This window comes from Protopterus annectens, chromosome 5.part0 (assembly GCF_019279795.1).
Source record: "Protopterus annectens isolate FY-2018-M chromosome 5.part0, PAN1.0, whole genome shotgun sequence".
NCBI classification, from domain to species: Eukaryota; Metazoa; Chordata; order Ceratodontiformes; family Protopteridae; genus Protopterus; species Protopterus annectens.
In genome coordinates, this window is record NC_056735.1 from 924,608,356 (window position 1) to 924,625,195 (window position 16,840).

The 16,840-nt window shown below is 39.5% G+C and overlaps 1 protein-coding gene across 1 annotated transcript in view; it reads left to right on the plus strand.

Annotated features, from left to right (window-relative positions):
• The window catches only part of ARHGAP42 (Rho GTPase activating protein 42), a 1,340,395-nt gene that overhangs the window by 1,081,428 nt on the left and 242,127 nt on the right, over positions 1-16,840 (plus strand). Inside the window, exon 22 of the mRNA XM_044071941.1 lies at positions 2,311-2,373. Within this exon, the coding sequence (XP_043927876.1) occupies positions 2,311-2,373 (63 nt within the window). The remainder of the gene's footprint in view (positions 1-2,310; positions 2,374-16,840) is intronic.

A 16,840-nucleotide genomic window follows, 5' to 3' on the forward strand; every position in this document is an offset into this window, starting at 1 on the left:
TTCCGTGCTGATGTCTCTATCGACACAGACATCTAAAAAACATAAATACCCTTCAGCTGGTTCCTCTTCGGAACTGAAATCTAAGGTTCTGAAAATTTTGGAACACACTGAGTCCTCTGCATCAATCTCTACCTCAATGCCATTGACACCGACTATGACACCAGCTCCAGTAAGGACTCCAATGTTTGTGCCTGCTTCTTTAGTTACCACATCAGTCCTGCGGCTCTGCAGCTCCTACCTTCTGCCCTGGTGCTGACGACTGAGACTTTCAACCCCTTTCTAGAGCAAGTTCATGGCCCCTTTATAGAGAGACCTGAATCTCCTTCTGGATTGTCAGTTTGCTCCACCAAGAGTCTGTCAGAAGTTGACATAGTGATGTTGGTGGATCAGCTTCTGACAGCTGGGGGTCTTCCCCCATCTTCTCAGCCAGCTGTCTCTCCTGGTGAAGGGATATTCTGTCCCAGTACCCGTACATATACTCCTCCTTTGACCTCTTCGAAGGCTTTAGGGCTGTTGACTCCAACCACACAGACTCCAACTGCCTCAGCACTGACAACGTCCTTGTCTTCAGTTCTGGGTATGGTTCTGACTGTCTCAGTGCCTTTGGCACTGACAGGTCCCTGGCATCGGGCCTTCACTGTCAGGTCTGGAGGGTTTGAGTCAACCCTTGTTTTTTTGTTTGAAGCTGACCTTACCACTTCGGCCTGCGCCAGCTGGGGGCCCTTTCTTGGCTCCGGCTTTGCAAGTTGGTCTTTCGGGGCAGGTTTTTCTGTCTTGGTTCTGTGCTCCCATCCCTTCTCAAGGGGGGCCTGCCTTTCAAGCAATGGAGAGGACTTTGGTCATCGCTACTTCCTAGGTGGTCCCTGTGTTACCAGAGTCCCACCCCTTGACCCCTGCTTACCTGGAGCTAACACCAACCTCTGTACCCAGACAGTGAGCTCCAAGGATGCAAGACATTCCAACCAAGGGTCACGCATCTTCCGAGTCCTCTCCAGACATTCCTACTGAGGAGCCTCCTTGGAAGAAATTGTGTAAGAGGAAACACCAAAAACAGATGAAGATCGACAACACAGATAGAATGTTATGGTAAGACATAACTTCTTTTTATGTTTAATTTTTTAGTTTAGCACTTACTTGGAAAAAATGGAGGCAATTTCTTTTTTCATGCTAAGCAGCTGTCAGATCATCAGCACAACACTGAAAGTCAGTATGGATAGGCATGGAAGACATACATGTGCTTATAGTATTAACCCTCTCTTTCAGGAGATCTGTTTGGTATATGTGTTTTTTATAATCTACAGTGTTGTACAATAGTGTAATATACCGATAAAGAATGATTTTAAAAGAGAGCAAATGCAAGACCTGCCCACCTACATTAAAAGTTATGTTTGCTGTGGTCAAAGTTTTTGGTCAACATTTTTGGTCCATGCAGTTTCTAAGTTATAGCCTGGTTATTAGCCATCTTAAGGCTTTAGGGTATCTTTAATAGTACTTTTTTTTTCTTCTGATTACTTGTGTATGAATAACATCAAAGGGTGACGTCTCATAGCTGAAGGAAATATATAGCACAGTAATTTCATAATAAGATTAGCTGCATGACAAACACAGCTCAGTCCTCTTTTGGAGGAAAAGCGAGTTGGACACAGGTAGTACAACAGACAGCACAAGCCATAGTGTGTGTAAACATTTTCTGTGAATGCATGTCTTGGCAAAATGGACAGTTTGTATGTTTAGCCAGTTTTTTTGATTAAAATGTGTGCTGATAGTTTTTCTTGTTTACTTGGATAACTTTGTATATTGTGTACAGAGGTCATGTTCAGCCCAAGTAAGTTATGTGAATAAATCACTGTGTTGTGAGTGCAGACTTTTATGCAGTGAGGCTTTTCTGATTGGAGGTAATCACTTTACTGGGGAAATAAACCCTACCCCAAGCTGAAGTAGTCTTGGAGTAGATTATAAGACGTAAGGGTACAGGGGCACTTCTTTTTTCATTCGAGGTGTTGGGGAGTGACCCCACAAGAAGTCTTTTATTTATTTATTTATTTATTTTTTTGTATGTTTTGTGCACAGTTGATTGAGCAATATGTTTTTGTGGGATATTTTTAATGTACATTTGCATTGTCTTCAACAGTAGGTCCTAGATGTATTTATTTATTTTCATATGATTGACTGTTGGGTGAATTTACACATGTAATTCATTGTTTTACTACTCCAGTTCACTCATAAGTTACAAAAAACATGTATGCAACCTGAATTTATTGAAAGAAAATTAATTTGTCACTCTGTTAACTTTCATATTTACCTTTTCAGAGTTGCTGCAAAAGCCCAGCTGTTTGAAAATACCAATGTATCAAGACCAGCTACTCCTGGAAGGTAAGGTTACTTACTGCACACATTAGAAGCACTTGCTCTGTGAAAATATTAGTAGTTGACATGTTGATGTACTTTACACAGTGCAGAGATGCATTAGAGTGCATGCCTATAAAGCAGTCACAAGACATAGGTCGTGACTGGTGTAGACACTGTAGTGAATCAGCCCATCTTTCAAAAGAATAAGGTTTGTCCATGACAAAATCAAACAAGCCAGGACTTTCCATTTCCTCCTTGTCAAATATATGTTGTCAATGTAAATATCCCGCATCAGTGTAAAAGCTGCTGTGACTTGCTATGCCCTCAGAGATGGTTATGTTTAGTTGATTATAGAGGTTGTCTTTCAAGGCAGGTGGTATGTTAAGATGGGCCTATTGCCCTTCTGCATATTGTATTACATAGACATAAAATACCTTGGTATGAGAAAATGTGACATTTGGTTGAAGATGTCATTTTAGGGCACTCAGTAGCCATTGTTATAGGATAGAGTGCCATTTTAATGTGGCAAAGGAAAATAATACCGTGTTCTAAGTGTTTTAATTCTGCTGGATAATTATACGTAACACCAGAATATCATCCTTTTCAGTGCAGCAAATTGTCTTTTCATATTATCCTTGGTTTTAACTTGCTGTTATTATGCAGAAAGCTAAGAAGCAAACATCAGTGATGCAAATGTTGTGGGCATTAGATTCTGTGCCAACTAAGTTCTGTCCAGAATCTGTTCCACGCATTCCAATCACTAATAACGAAACAGAACATGGTTGTACATTCAGTCCTTCAGTCCCAGACACTGGGTGGAAAATTTCCCAATTCTACCTTAAATACTCTTTTGGAAATAAAGGAGTAATTGCTTATTTAGTTTGATTAGTCATGCAGTAAGTCCAGAATTTCAAGAAATCTTGGTATCTTTGGTAGTGTAATACCCTCATTGTTAAAGGCAAAATTTAATTGTCAGACAGTTTAACAATGGAATCCAAACAGATACGGCACTGCTTTGAAATGTTACATCTGTTTTATTGCAGGAGAACACTTCTTTTCATCCCCTTTGCCATATTAAACCTCTAAGAATATCTGAGACATGGGTTTATAATATAGCTCCTCAACAGTGCCAGATAAATAACGACTGGTCTTTTTCACTTGTCACAACTTGTAAACGTGTTCCCTGGATAGATAATCTAAGACTTTAGGCTGACATTAACTACATACTGCTGTTCTGTCTTTGAGATATTTTCTGCAACTGAAACAGTAGTCACAGAGAAATTACCATTTTGTAATTTTTTCCATTTGTAAATGGACTTAAGCACTTTTACATACTCAGCCTATGTGTCTTGTACTAATCAAATAGCACCTTCTCCATAAAATGTATTTTAACTTTGCAGTCTTTATTAAAGTATAAAATCAGCCTCTGATTATGTTGAGGTGATCTTTTTCCTTTCCTTGCAATGGGAAGTAGTTTAACATACAATTTAATGATTCTGACAAGATATGAGTGGCAGTCAGTATCTTATGTTGGATTCTTATCAGCATGGCTAAAATGTGTACAATAGAATGCATTCTGATATCTCCCAGTGCTTTTAACCTGAAGGAAGAATGTAGAAGTCTTCCTAATGTCCATAAGGGAAAGTTTTTTCCACATCTTCATCCATTTATCCAGGTTTTTGAGTGGCTTTTAACACCTTTTGTAACCCCATAAACAGATGTGGCCATCCAGAGTTTTCTAGGCAAGTGGGGAATAGAAATAGATCATCAAGCCTTACTTCCATATCACACACACACACACACACACACACACACACACACACACACACACACACACACACACACGCAACATGCACATTTATGAGAAATTTATATTTTCCAGTCCACCAACTGTATGTTTGAGATGTGGGAGGAAACTGGAGTACCTGGAGAACGAAACCACATGTGAACACAGGGAGGACATCCAGACTCTACAGAGAAGTCACTCTAGCTGCGAATCATAGCACAGAACCACTCATTGTGAGACAACAGTGCTACTCAATGTTTCAGTGTGCCATCCATAATGCCTTATGAAAAACATTAATTATAGAGGCTTATGATTAGCCCCAGATCATAAACAGATTGCTAGGCATTCGAGAAAAATATGTTATTAAATTCACCCTGAAAGCAAAGCTCATGAAATGGATTTCTTGACATAATTTTATACAATATGTAGGTGGTTGGGATCAGAAACTTGGGCATGCATAATGTTTTGTAATACTTAGAAGGCCAAAAATAAAAGAGATCCTCAGAAGTTGTTATGGACCTCCTTCAAAGTTTAGGGCCAAAAAAGGTGCCCTCCACATCTTTCTGAAACTGTAGCAAAGGACTACACTTACTCCTTGCTACAGTTATTAACACACACTAATTCTGAAAGTAAGTAAATAGGCACATTTATTTAAGCAGCCATGATAGCAGCTGTGGTTGCTTAAATGACTGTTGCTACTGCACTTATGATTAATTGTCATCTCTTTTGGGGGTGCTAACAACTTGTGCCTAAGACAGCTATCTTCCTTGCCCCACAATTGCTGTTGCATTACTTGAAAGTTTAGTTGCCATTTGTATGGCTGTGTGAGGTGTGCTGCAATTTAAAAAGACTGTACATTTACACAGTGCTGCACCCCATGGGGCACTATCAGTGCATTATGTGCCATCATTTTATTAAAAAATGTTCTTTAACTTTTGTCCTTAAGTGATCCTACATCCAGACATTGCTCCTGGGTCATGCCTGAAAGGGGTTGTTTTTGTCCAGTGGGCTTGCTTGGATAACAAGCAAACAAACACAAATAAGTTATTAATGTTAGTCATTGGCACTGCAGGTTGCACATTCATGCTTGGTGCAAAAGACTGTGGGTTCTCTCGCCACACCAGAAAGGTGGATTGTTAACACTGCAGTGCACCATAAGGGGGTGCTACACTCCCAACTGTGTCATCCTCTGCATGAAAGATTAAGCTGCGAACCATCTGCTTGAGCTGGTAGTAGCTCAGGTAAATTTAAATAATTCCATGACAGCTATCATAAGGAGTAGGGGTCCTTTGTTTTACAAAAACATATTTATAATGTTTACAATACAATTAGCATTACATTTCTACATATGATTAGGGCATTCTTCATCACTTACTATAGATATATATATATATATATATATATATATATATATATATATATATATATATATATATATATATATATATATATATATACACCATTGTTTCTTATCTGGCCCTGACTCTAATTTCCTTAACCAAACTCTTATCTTTTTTATATTTCTGCTAAGTTCCATTTATTATTTAACTCCGATTCCAGATAATCCAAATCACATTAAACCCTCTTCAGTTCATTTTAGCTACATATTTTTTGCATTTTATCTTTATAAAAACATATTCATTCATGTCCATAATTATGTTATCTGTTCCCTTTATAGCATGCAAATAATTTATATTTCTTAATTTATCTTATAAGTTCATAATTCTTTTACATTTTAGAAAAACATGTTCGACAGTTTCCACTTTTTTGTAGTTATTACCTACTCTTTCATATCTTTTTTTTTTATAAGGCATGTTAGTTTTCACTGGGAATTTCTTTATAGCAAGCCTCCACAAAACATACAGACATTCAAACATATCCTTATTTTTCATAATTTTTTTATTGGTAAAACTTTATTTCATCATATTTATAAACTTTCTTTTTTATGATTTTTTTTATCATACTCCATTCTTGTTTCATATTTCTCCTTTAATGTTTTATTGATTAAATTCTCATTTTCTTCTCTTAACTGTTTAAGTGCTATATACAAATTCAGAGATGCTGCATATACAATAGGGTTTACCCCAAACATCCTTTTTGTCTACATGTACTATACCTCTGTTTACTGGGTTTAGTCTTGTGCTCTGTATCAAAGAAAACATAATATTAATAATTTCCTTTTCATTATTATCAGCATATTAAATACACTAAGCTAATTTTTCTAATACTACAGTATTCAAAAGGTATGTCATTTTTTCATAAATGAAAGTCTAAATGTTTTCCAGTAATCGCATATAAATTTGACTTATCCTGTTACTGTCTTCTGTTGTAAATCTACAATATCTTGCTTCCTGAATCTAATTCCTAATACTTATGTTTCTTGCAAGTTGAAACAAATTTATTTTATTTGCCCATCATAGGTTCATAGGTAGGTACTAGGCTATCTGCCCGAGGGTATTTATAAGCCTAGCCAGAGTGTGTCAGCTTTCACCGCCCCCCATTGATTAATTAACTGAGCATCTGTCAAGAAGAGCCAATGAAGTGATCCTAGTGGTGTATTTTCTGTTACCCATCCACTCGTCAAGGTTTCTCTTGAAGAGTGTTAGTGAGGGGCTCTGCCTAATGTAGTTAGGAATTTTGTTCAAAAGCATGGGGAGTCCCTGTTACAGGAATCTATCCCTCCAGCATGTTCTATTTATTGTTGTGGTGAGGTTTAGCTCACTAGAGCGAGTGGCTTTCAGTGACTTGGATTTCTTTAGGTAAAGCATGTCCATCAATTCTGAGTTGGACATGGCTTTGTAAATCAGGCAGAGATCACCTCTGAGTAAGCGATATGCCACTGAGTACAGCCCAAGTTTTTCCATATGTTTGAGGCCATTAATCCTCTTGGTGAGGTACTTTTGTGGTCTTTCCAGCTGTTGGAAGTGTCTTGTGAGGTACATCCCAAATAGGGCATTGTACTGTATGATGGGTGTGATGAGTGACGGGTAGAGAGGCACTATAACCTCTTTATTTCTAGATACGAACCCTTTAGTAATTAGATGGGCTACATAGAAGGATTTCCTAACTACTTTGGCAAATATGATTGTTAAAGGAGAGATTACTATCTACCTGGGTCCCCAGATCTCTTATTAGCGCTTCTGTATTAAGGGGGCTGCCACCTATGTGGTAATTCATGGGTGTTTTGTTTTTCCCAAATGGGATGACTATGCATTTTTTTGGCATTTAGCTTGAGACCATGACTTTGACACCAGGTGTCCGTCTCAGTAAGGCCCTTTTGGAGAATGTCCATGTCAGCTGAAGAGTCAATTATGGCTCCCAGTTTGCAGTCATTGGTGAACTTGGTTAGTCCTCCTGTGTTTGCCTGTACTTCTGAGAAGTGTATGCCGAAGAGTAGGGCTCCCAGGACTGAGCCTTGTGGGACACCACTTGTGACTGGTTTAGAGTCAGACCTGGAGCTTTATTCTTACCATGTGAGTTCTGTCTGTAAGCCAGTTGGCCACCCATCTCATGACGTAGGGGGTTTATGTTCAGGCTATAATTCCCGAGTGGGGAATGGTGATGAAAGCCTTTGAGAGGTCAAGGTAGACTGTGTGATCCACCTTCCCCTCATCTATGGCCTTGGTGACTGTCTCAAAGAAGTCAACCAGGTTTAGTAGGCATGATCTAACCTTAACAAAGCTGAACTGGGTCAGGTCAAGTGTTTTGAGGTTCCCAATGTCTTTGTTAATGAGTTCCATGATGATGCGCTCCATAGCTTTGCCGACCGGGCTATTCAGGCTTATGGGGCGATAGTTACCGGGGTCAGTTGTGGCCCCTCCTTTGTGGAGCAGAATAACCATTGCTGTGCGCCATTCTGTGGCATGTAGCCTGTGGAGAGGCTGAGGTTGAACAGTGTGTTTAGGTGGGGGGTTAGTTCGTTCTGTAGTTTGTGCAAGGCTCAGCCTGGGACACCATCTGGCCCCATTGATGCTGTGCTTTTGGCTTTTGAAAGGGCTGTTTTTACCTCTGCGTCTGTGATTTCTGGGACACTACACTTTTCCGGTATTGTTGTGGGCCCTTTTGGGGGTGAAAGGGGGAAGAAGTTTGCACTGAATCTGTATGCCAGGATGTTGGCAATATCAGTAGGTTCAGTATATTTTGTGCTATTTTGCACTAGCTGCGAGTTGCCACTTAGATTCTTGACATAGCTAAAGAAGGCTTTGTGGTTATCTTTTGAATCCTTGGCTATTTTTCTTTCGAAGTTAGCCTTGGATGATTTTATGAGGGACCTTAGTTTCTTACTGATACTGATCAGGGATGTCTTTCTTTCTTGGGATTTGCTTTTTTTCTGACCTAGTTTCCTCCTTCTATTGTATATCTTGTTTATGGCAGGGGTCCACCAGACTGGTTTCTTTCTCTTAGGGGAGTGAGTCTTGGTTCATGCATCGGTGAACTTGGTTAGTCCTCCTGTGTTTGCCTGTACTTCTGAGAAGTGTATGCCAAACAGGAGTGCTTAGAGTACGTGCATTTTGAGATTTAAACTCCTTGTAGGTGCTCATAGAGTGCATTTGTAAAGGTTCCTGCATCTTGGACACTGTTATCCTTTAGCATGGGGGCTGTGAAACTTACCACCTCTGTCTTAAGTAAGGTGAAGTTTGCTATAGAAAAGTTTTTCACTGTGGTTTCCTTGGTTGGGGGTGGTGGTGTGATGTGGACATCCAGAGTGATTAGTTGAAGGTCTGATATAACCAGTGACGGGTTGACCTCCAGTGGGGAACATCTGACGCCCATGCTGGTGATGACCAGGTCCAATATGTTTTCACCTCTGGTAGGGGAGTTTACCAGCTGATCCAGGGCATTTGAGATGATAAATTCCAGGAAGCACTGGACCTGGGAGTTTGTACTTGAGTAGTTTTCCTAGTTAACAGTAGGGTAATTGAAATCACCCAATATCAGGGTGTTCGGTAGGACCTTTATGTTTTCCATTGTCTCCAGAAAGGCAGAGTGGTGGTCCTGGGTCATGGAGGGTGATATGTAGCAGGCCACAATTTGCATTGCAGATTTGCCCAATATTAGTTGCACATAGATGATCTCAGAGGTATCATGCTGCGCCAACAACCTGGATGTGTAGGTATCCTTGATGAACATGGATACACCCCCTCCTTTTGTGTTTCGGTCCATGTTCTGTGGCTGAAATGTGTGGTATGAGTTGTTGCCCAGTAGTGCTGGGGTGCTCTGTGGAGCCTTGAACCAGGTTTCAGTTACTGCACAGATGTTGACCTTCTCCATACTGAGGAGTGCTTAGAGTACGTGCATTTTGAGATTTAAACTCCTGGCGTTGAGTAGCATAACCCTCATTTTTTTATTTGTGCTATTTACATTGGTAGGTTTGACTTTTGAGCCCTGCCTAAAAAAGGCACTATGGGGGCAGCAAGAGCCTTGGCCAGTATTCAAAAGCTTAGGGGTGACAGGCGCAAGCCGTCTCTTGCAAAGCAACGAGGCTTGTCGAGCACGTTGTCCCAGGCTGACAGACACTGGATCCTCTTTGAATGACACCAGAATCTTAGCCAATTGTTGAAATTGATCATTTTTTCTTTATACTGCGGTATCATTCTTGGTGAGGACAGGATGCTACTCAGGGTCAGGTTCATACCCACCTGGGCTACATGATCAGAGAGCTATGTCTCTCTTCATGTAGTCCAGGGAGGTACATCTCAGGTCATTCACACCAACATGAACAATGACAGAGTCACATTTGTACTTGTTCTGGAGTGGCCTGAGTGCTTGTGTTATGTGGTGGATTCTGGCTCCCAACAGGCAGCTAACAGTAACCTTCTTCTTGTCCAGCCTAGTGAGTGGGACGTCAGTGTGCCTGACTATAGAGTCGCCTATTACTAGTGTGTTAGGTATGTTATTTTGCCTTAAGGGATGTGATTGTGCAGTACACCAATTTTGTGTTTTATGTGTTGCCTGGTTTGTGACGGGAGGTGCAGGTTTTTTGGGTGTCTGCTTTGGAGGTCTGTGATGCTTTTGCAGGTTTTTATTTAGAGCCTCCAAGTATGATTTTGTGTATTTATGTGTATTTTTTTGCCAGTGCTGGTTTAGTAAGTGTATGTGAGGCTGGAGGTGTGGTGCAAGTGTTAACCTTCTCCTCATGACTGCCTGTTCCAGTCTTGGGTGGAAAGAGCTTAACCTCCAGTTTAGCTGTGTAATTGCATCTCTAGCATATGTTAATGTTTTGTGGTAGGAGGAGAGGGTTGTCTGTGTACATGAGTCAGTTGTAACATTGCCTCAGAATACCCAGGTTCACCAGCTGGACTGGAGCGTATACCTGAAATTGCCCTTTGGTCATGCCTGAAAAGTAGGGTGAGCTGCTTAGTTGCTTGGTTGGTGAGGGGTGAATAATGAGCCTTGCCCTGCTGGGCAGTCAAGTGTCGGGGTATATTAGTGTTTGCTATTAGGTCTGAGCAAGTGCTGGACTGTAGGATGCTTTTTAAGTGCTTAGTTTGAGAGTTAGACTACTTTCAAGGGAAAAACTAAAGAGGAGACTGGGTGGAGCCGGGAATAATTTAGTCCTAGCTAACTGGCACTGCCCGGACATGCAAAACCATGTGAAAGCGGTTTTTACAGCAGGGAAATGAAAGAGATAGAAATTAGCCCAAAATGGCCTATAAACTACTAACTTCTGGGCTGGAACCACTCCTCCAGGGACAGATGGCTGCTCAAAGCTCCCTCTCTCACAGGTGAACAGAGAAACCTCCTTCTATCCAAGTAAGGTATGGGCACCTCAGAAACTTGTAACACAGCCCTGAATTCAGCACTAGCCTAAAAAATGGACTATACTAGCTTAGAAAGGTGGGAAAAAAGGAAAACATTTTTTGAAAAGATAAGGCAATAACAGTAGAAAATACAATTAAAACAGCTTTAAATCACTACAAACAGTAAAAAATACACTTAAAACAGCTTTAGATGACTACAATCAATTAGAAACGGCTTTTAAACAAATTACCCAATTAACCAGTAAAAAAATCTCAGTACTGAGCTCTTTTCTTGTAGTCTTCAATCAGACAAGTTCTAACTGCACACTCCTGGCTCTGGGGTGCAGGGGAATCTTCTCCAAAAAAGAAGGCCTGGATTGGTGCTCAAGTTATATAAACAAAGCTAGATTCAGCAGGCCTGAATCTAGTTTATGCAACAGCAAACAAGGCATAACAATTTCAGTAAGAAACAGTTCAAATATGCAGGCACTATAAGCCTCTAACCAGAAATTCCCAGCTCAGAAGGGCAGAATCCAGTCTCTCCTCCCACAAGAGTGCAGACCACAAACCTTCTTAATGTAAAATGACTGGCCTGAAGCCCAAGTGCTTAAACCCAAACTAATACACTTTTAGAATAACAAACACTGAGCCTTCAGTCAGCAGTTCCCAACTTAGAAGGATGTAAGCTACCTGTCCTGCCACAACAGTGCAGATCACAAACCTTTTTAATGTAAAACAACTGGTCTGAAGCCCAAGTGCTTAAACCAAAAGGCTTAGAATGATAGATACACTTTAATCAGGTTACTACCAAGCAGTAATAAATACAATTGAATACTTTTAAGAAGGCCTGGATTAGTGCTCAAGTTATACAAACAAAGCTAGATTCAGCAGGCCTGGATCTAGTCTATGCTATAGCAAACAAGGCATGCCAATTTCAGTAAGAAATGGTTCAAATATGCAGGCACTATAAGCCTTTAACCAGAAATTCCCAGCTCAGAAGGGCAGAGTCCAGCCTCTCCTCCCACAAGAGTGCAGACCACAGACTTTCTTAATGTAAAATAACTGGCCTTTAGCCCATGTGCTTAAACCAGAACTAATACACTTTTAGAATAACAGACACTTAACCTTCAATCAGCAGTTCCCAACTTAGAAGGATGTAAGCTACCTGTCCTGCCACAACAGTGCAGACCAGAAACCTTCTTAATGTAAAACAACTGGTCTGAAGCCCAGGTGCTTAAACCAAAAGGCTTAGAATGATAGTTACACCAAGCAGTAATAAATACAATTGAGTACTTTTAAGATGATGCAAAAGCAAAATAAAGTAATAAAGTAGGAAGAAACACAAATACAGTAAAAGCAGATGAAAAAAGTGCATTTTTTTTTTGAGTGAGCAAATGAGATGGTGCAGGAGGAGTATCCAAATGCAAATTTACAAGAGGGGCAGGCAGTTTCAAAGCCACCAAGATTAACACCAAAACAAAAGCAGGGAGGGTGGGTGAGGAACTAACTGAAAAAAACAGAGCCACAACTTCTAGCTAGATAGTATTCAATGCAACACAAATAAATCAATTTAAATTCTGTATTATTTGAAAAAATGCAGATAAAGATTTACTTAAATTCATTTATACGTCCAGTTGATTGCAGGTAGGTCTTAGCTGGCCAAAGCTCAGAGTTTAAGCAGAGAATAATCCAAAATGTACTACTTATATAAGGCAGAAACTGAATATCAATGAAGTGAAACTACCCCCACTTATCACTGGCTATGCAGGAATTCTAACAAGCACTAAATTCTAACAAGCATTAACTGAAAAAACAGAGCGACAACTTCCAGCTAGATAGTATTCAAAGCAATACAAATAAATCAATTTAAATGCTGTATTATTTGAAAAAATGCAGATAAAGATTTACTTAAAATCACGTATACGTCCAGTTGATTGCAGGTAGGTCTTAGCCGGCCAAATCTCAGAGTTTAAGCATACCTCAATCCTTTACTCTTCTATTTATTCAGAATCATGCCTATTACTTGTAAATATTTATTTAATGCTCCGTGACTTCTTTCATTCCATTTGTCTGTCTGATGATTAAAATATCATCAATATATGATAACATTATAGTATCTCAATTTCTTTTGTCATATAACTTCCATTTTTTAACTCTCGATCAATATAACTTGCGACTACATTCATTACTAATGCAAATGTGCTACTCAAAGGGCATCCTTGTCTTATTCCTCTATTAATATTTATTTCCTCACTTAACCAACCATTAATTAACATTTTACCTTATTATATTCATATAAAGTCACATATGCATTCTTTATCTTAAGACATAAATATGTTCCTTAAAATTCCATACTGTATAGTATCAAAAGCTTTACTTTAGTCTCATACTATGCTTTGTAGTTCTTCTTCCCGATCAAAATATCATCTTTTAGCTCTCTAACAACCATTAACAATTCTAAACTTCCTCTACCTTTAACACTATATATTGTATCTTGTATAATGTTCAGAATTTTTACTTCCACTCTTTTTGTATATTTTTTTATAAAAATATACAATCTGTGTCATTCAGTACTATAGGCCCCCAATTTCTTATTTCATTCCTTTCACCCTTTTTTCCATATAATTTTAAATATTCCACTACATAATTCCTTATAATTCCTTATATTTAAAACCTACATTCAACCATTTATTTAACAGTTCTCTAAGGTATTTCTTCTGTTCTGTCATATTTTCATACATTTGATATAATATTCCATCATTTTTTGCTGCTGTCCTACATTTACTTGTAATATTCTGTCTAATTATTATAATATTATTCTCTTTTACAAATTCATATTATCTTGGTCTTTTTTCCCTTATCTGCAAACAGTTTTGATCTTTACATATCATTCCATTTTTATATTTCAATTCCTTCATTATGCAGCAATACAAAGCTATTCTGAACACAGAAAAGTTTTTATATTCTACATAAATATCACTGGAGTGGCTTCAGCATTAGCCAAACAACTTATGATAGCAAACATTAGCGAGCCAATGCCTGCAACATTGCAACTCACACCTATTTGTGCCATTGTATGAGGTGTTAAAAGCACCTTATATACCAACATTTAATGAAATAGCAGGTAGTAGACCAATACCAGGTGGAGAGGGACTCCATATGAGAGCCTGTTGACTTGTTCATAGGTAGGTACTAGACTATCGGCCCAAAGGCCTAAGTAAGCCTAGCCAACAAAGTTCCCTGGCTTATGCCAACCCAAGAGAGTTAATTTCCTGTGCCCTTGTTGAGCAGAGCCACAGAAGTGATCCCCGGGGATGTATTTCCTATTTCTCACCCACTCATCAAGATTTTTCTTGAAGAGTGTTAATGAGGAACTTTGCTTGACATAGATGGGTAGCTTATTCCAGGGTAGGCGAATTCTCTGGGGCAGGAATCTATCCCTCCAGCATGTCCTGTTTATGGTGGTGACAATGTTTAGGTCCCTAGAGCGTGTAGCTTGGAGGGATTGGGATTTCTTTAGGTGTAGCATGTCCAACAGCTCTGGGTTTGACATAGCTTTACATGTTAGGCAGAGATCACCTCGGAGTAGGCAATATGCAACAGAGTAAAGCTGGATTTTTTTGAGACAGTCAGTGCAGGGCATCTGTTTGAGGCCAGTAATCCTCTTTGTGAGGTACTTCTGTGGCCTTTGCAGCTGCTGCAGATGTCTTATGAGGTACATTCCAAAAGAGGCGTTGTATTCTATAATGGATCTAATGAGTGTCGAGTAGAGGGAACAATGACCTCTTTTTTCCTGTATGAGAACCCTTTTGTGATGAGGTGTGCCATGTAGAAGGATTTCCTGACTACTGTGGCAATGTGATTATCAAAGGAGAGACCACCGTCCACCTGGGTCCCAAGGTCTCTTATCACACATTCGGCATTAAGAAGACTACTGCCTATGTGGTAGTTCATGAGTACAGAGTTTTTACCAAAGGAGACAACAATGCACTTTTTGGCATTGAGCTTGAGGCCGTGGCTCGGACACCAGGCACCTGTCTCAGTGAGGCCCTTCTGCAGGATGTCCACATCATTTGGGGACTCGACTATAGTTGCAATCATCTGTGAACTTCGTTATCCAGAGGCCTTCTGTGTTAGCCTGTACTTCAGAGAAGTAGATACCAAACAGGAGAGATCCCAGGACTGATCCCTGTGGCACTCCACTTCTCACTGGTTTGAAGTCAGATTTGGAGTCTTCAACTTTTACAATGTGGGTTCTGTCAGTGAGCCACTTGGCAACCCATCTTGTGGCATAGGGATTTATACTTAGTTTAATGAGTTTAGCTATATTTCCAGAATGGGGGATGGTGTCAAAAGCCTTGGTGAGGTCAAGATAGGGTATGTGAACCAGCTTACCCTTGTCTATGGCTTTGGTGACTGCCTCAAAGAAGTCCTGTGGAAATTGTCTATCCCACAAGCAGGATCAAGGAGAATACATGAAATTCCCATCCTAGTGGACACAAAGCTTCATGTTTCATTAATCATGTAAGCTACTGGGAATGTTCATTGACTGGCAGGAGATACAATATGTGTATCTCAGGTGTCAGCCTGACATATCCTACAATGGTTCCTCATCATTATGCTGCATCAAGTGGAGGAGTATACCTATTTTTTCAGGACTACAGAGGAGAGGACCACCACTATGTAGGTGTTTAAAATCTTAGCCAATTTCTTTTAAGTCCTGGGAGACACAGACTGCACACATATTGCCATCAAGTCCTTACCTGATTCTCAGGGACCAAGATAAATCAGTGAGAATAGCTTTCACTTCATTAACTGGTAGGTGGTGTGTATTGCCCAGGACATTATATGTAAATTGCAGTTCCTATGTTTTACATAAATGGTACACATCCAGTTTTTACCACTAGTTTGTGTTGGTGAACTTCCCACAGGAATAAGTAGTTATTTTATTTATTTTATTTATTTATTTTACATTTGTTTACAACTGGATATAAAAAAGTTCCATAATGGTTAATACGTTAATTCATTTCCATGATGAAAATACAATTTTGTAAAAGGTACGTAAGCAGGGAGAAAACAAAATACAAACAGAACAATTTAACAATAATGAAAGAAAGGAGGAAGTCGAAAAGTAGAATTAATAAAGGTAAGCATACAGGGGTGATAGAAAATATAGGATCTAGAGGTGAGAGAAAAGAGAGAACATTTAGTGAGCAAACATTAAGAAAAAAGGCAGGATAAAGGATTTAGTCTGGTTTGGTACAAGGACATAGCCAATGAGTGTTAAAGTATTGTTTAAGGTTAGTTTTGAATTGGTGGGAGAGGTAGCAAGTCTTAGGTTGTTTGGAAGAGGTTCCATAGTTTTCCGATGGAATTGGCAAAAGAGCATCACCTCCTGAATTATTGGATTTAGTGTGAACCAGGACACTATTAGAGGATCAAGACTATTTAGATTAGAGTAGGGGTTAAAAGATTGTGAAGTGAGGGGGGGTTTTCTGGCTCTTTGATAATTTTATAAGCTTCAGTAAGTTGGTTAAACTTGAGAAGGTTGGGGAGTTCTAACCAGCCTAGTTTTCTTAGGTTAACGCAATGATGAGTTCGATAAGGTTTCCCAGTTACAAATTTGGCAATATGGTTATAAGCTACAGATAGTTTATTGAGCTCAGTTTTTGAGGAAGGAAAGAAAAGTAGGGTGGAGAGAAGGTGAGTTATGGTTAGTTTAGTATGGGCGTGAGAAAGTTCTTAATTCTATACATGGAACCAAGTTTCTTGTTAACAGTTTTATAGTTTGGCTAATGTGAATATCAAATTTGAGCTTGTGGTCAATTGTGACTCCTAGTAGTTTGGTGTTAGAAACAGGCTCAATGATGGTTCCATTTGTGGACCCGAGCCGTCCCATTAAAGAATGTAGGATGTTGCCCTAAAGAAGAGGCTAGGGTGGGGGAGATTTAGTGTAGGTCTTTTT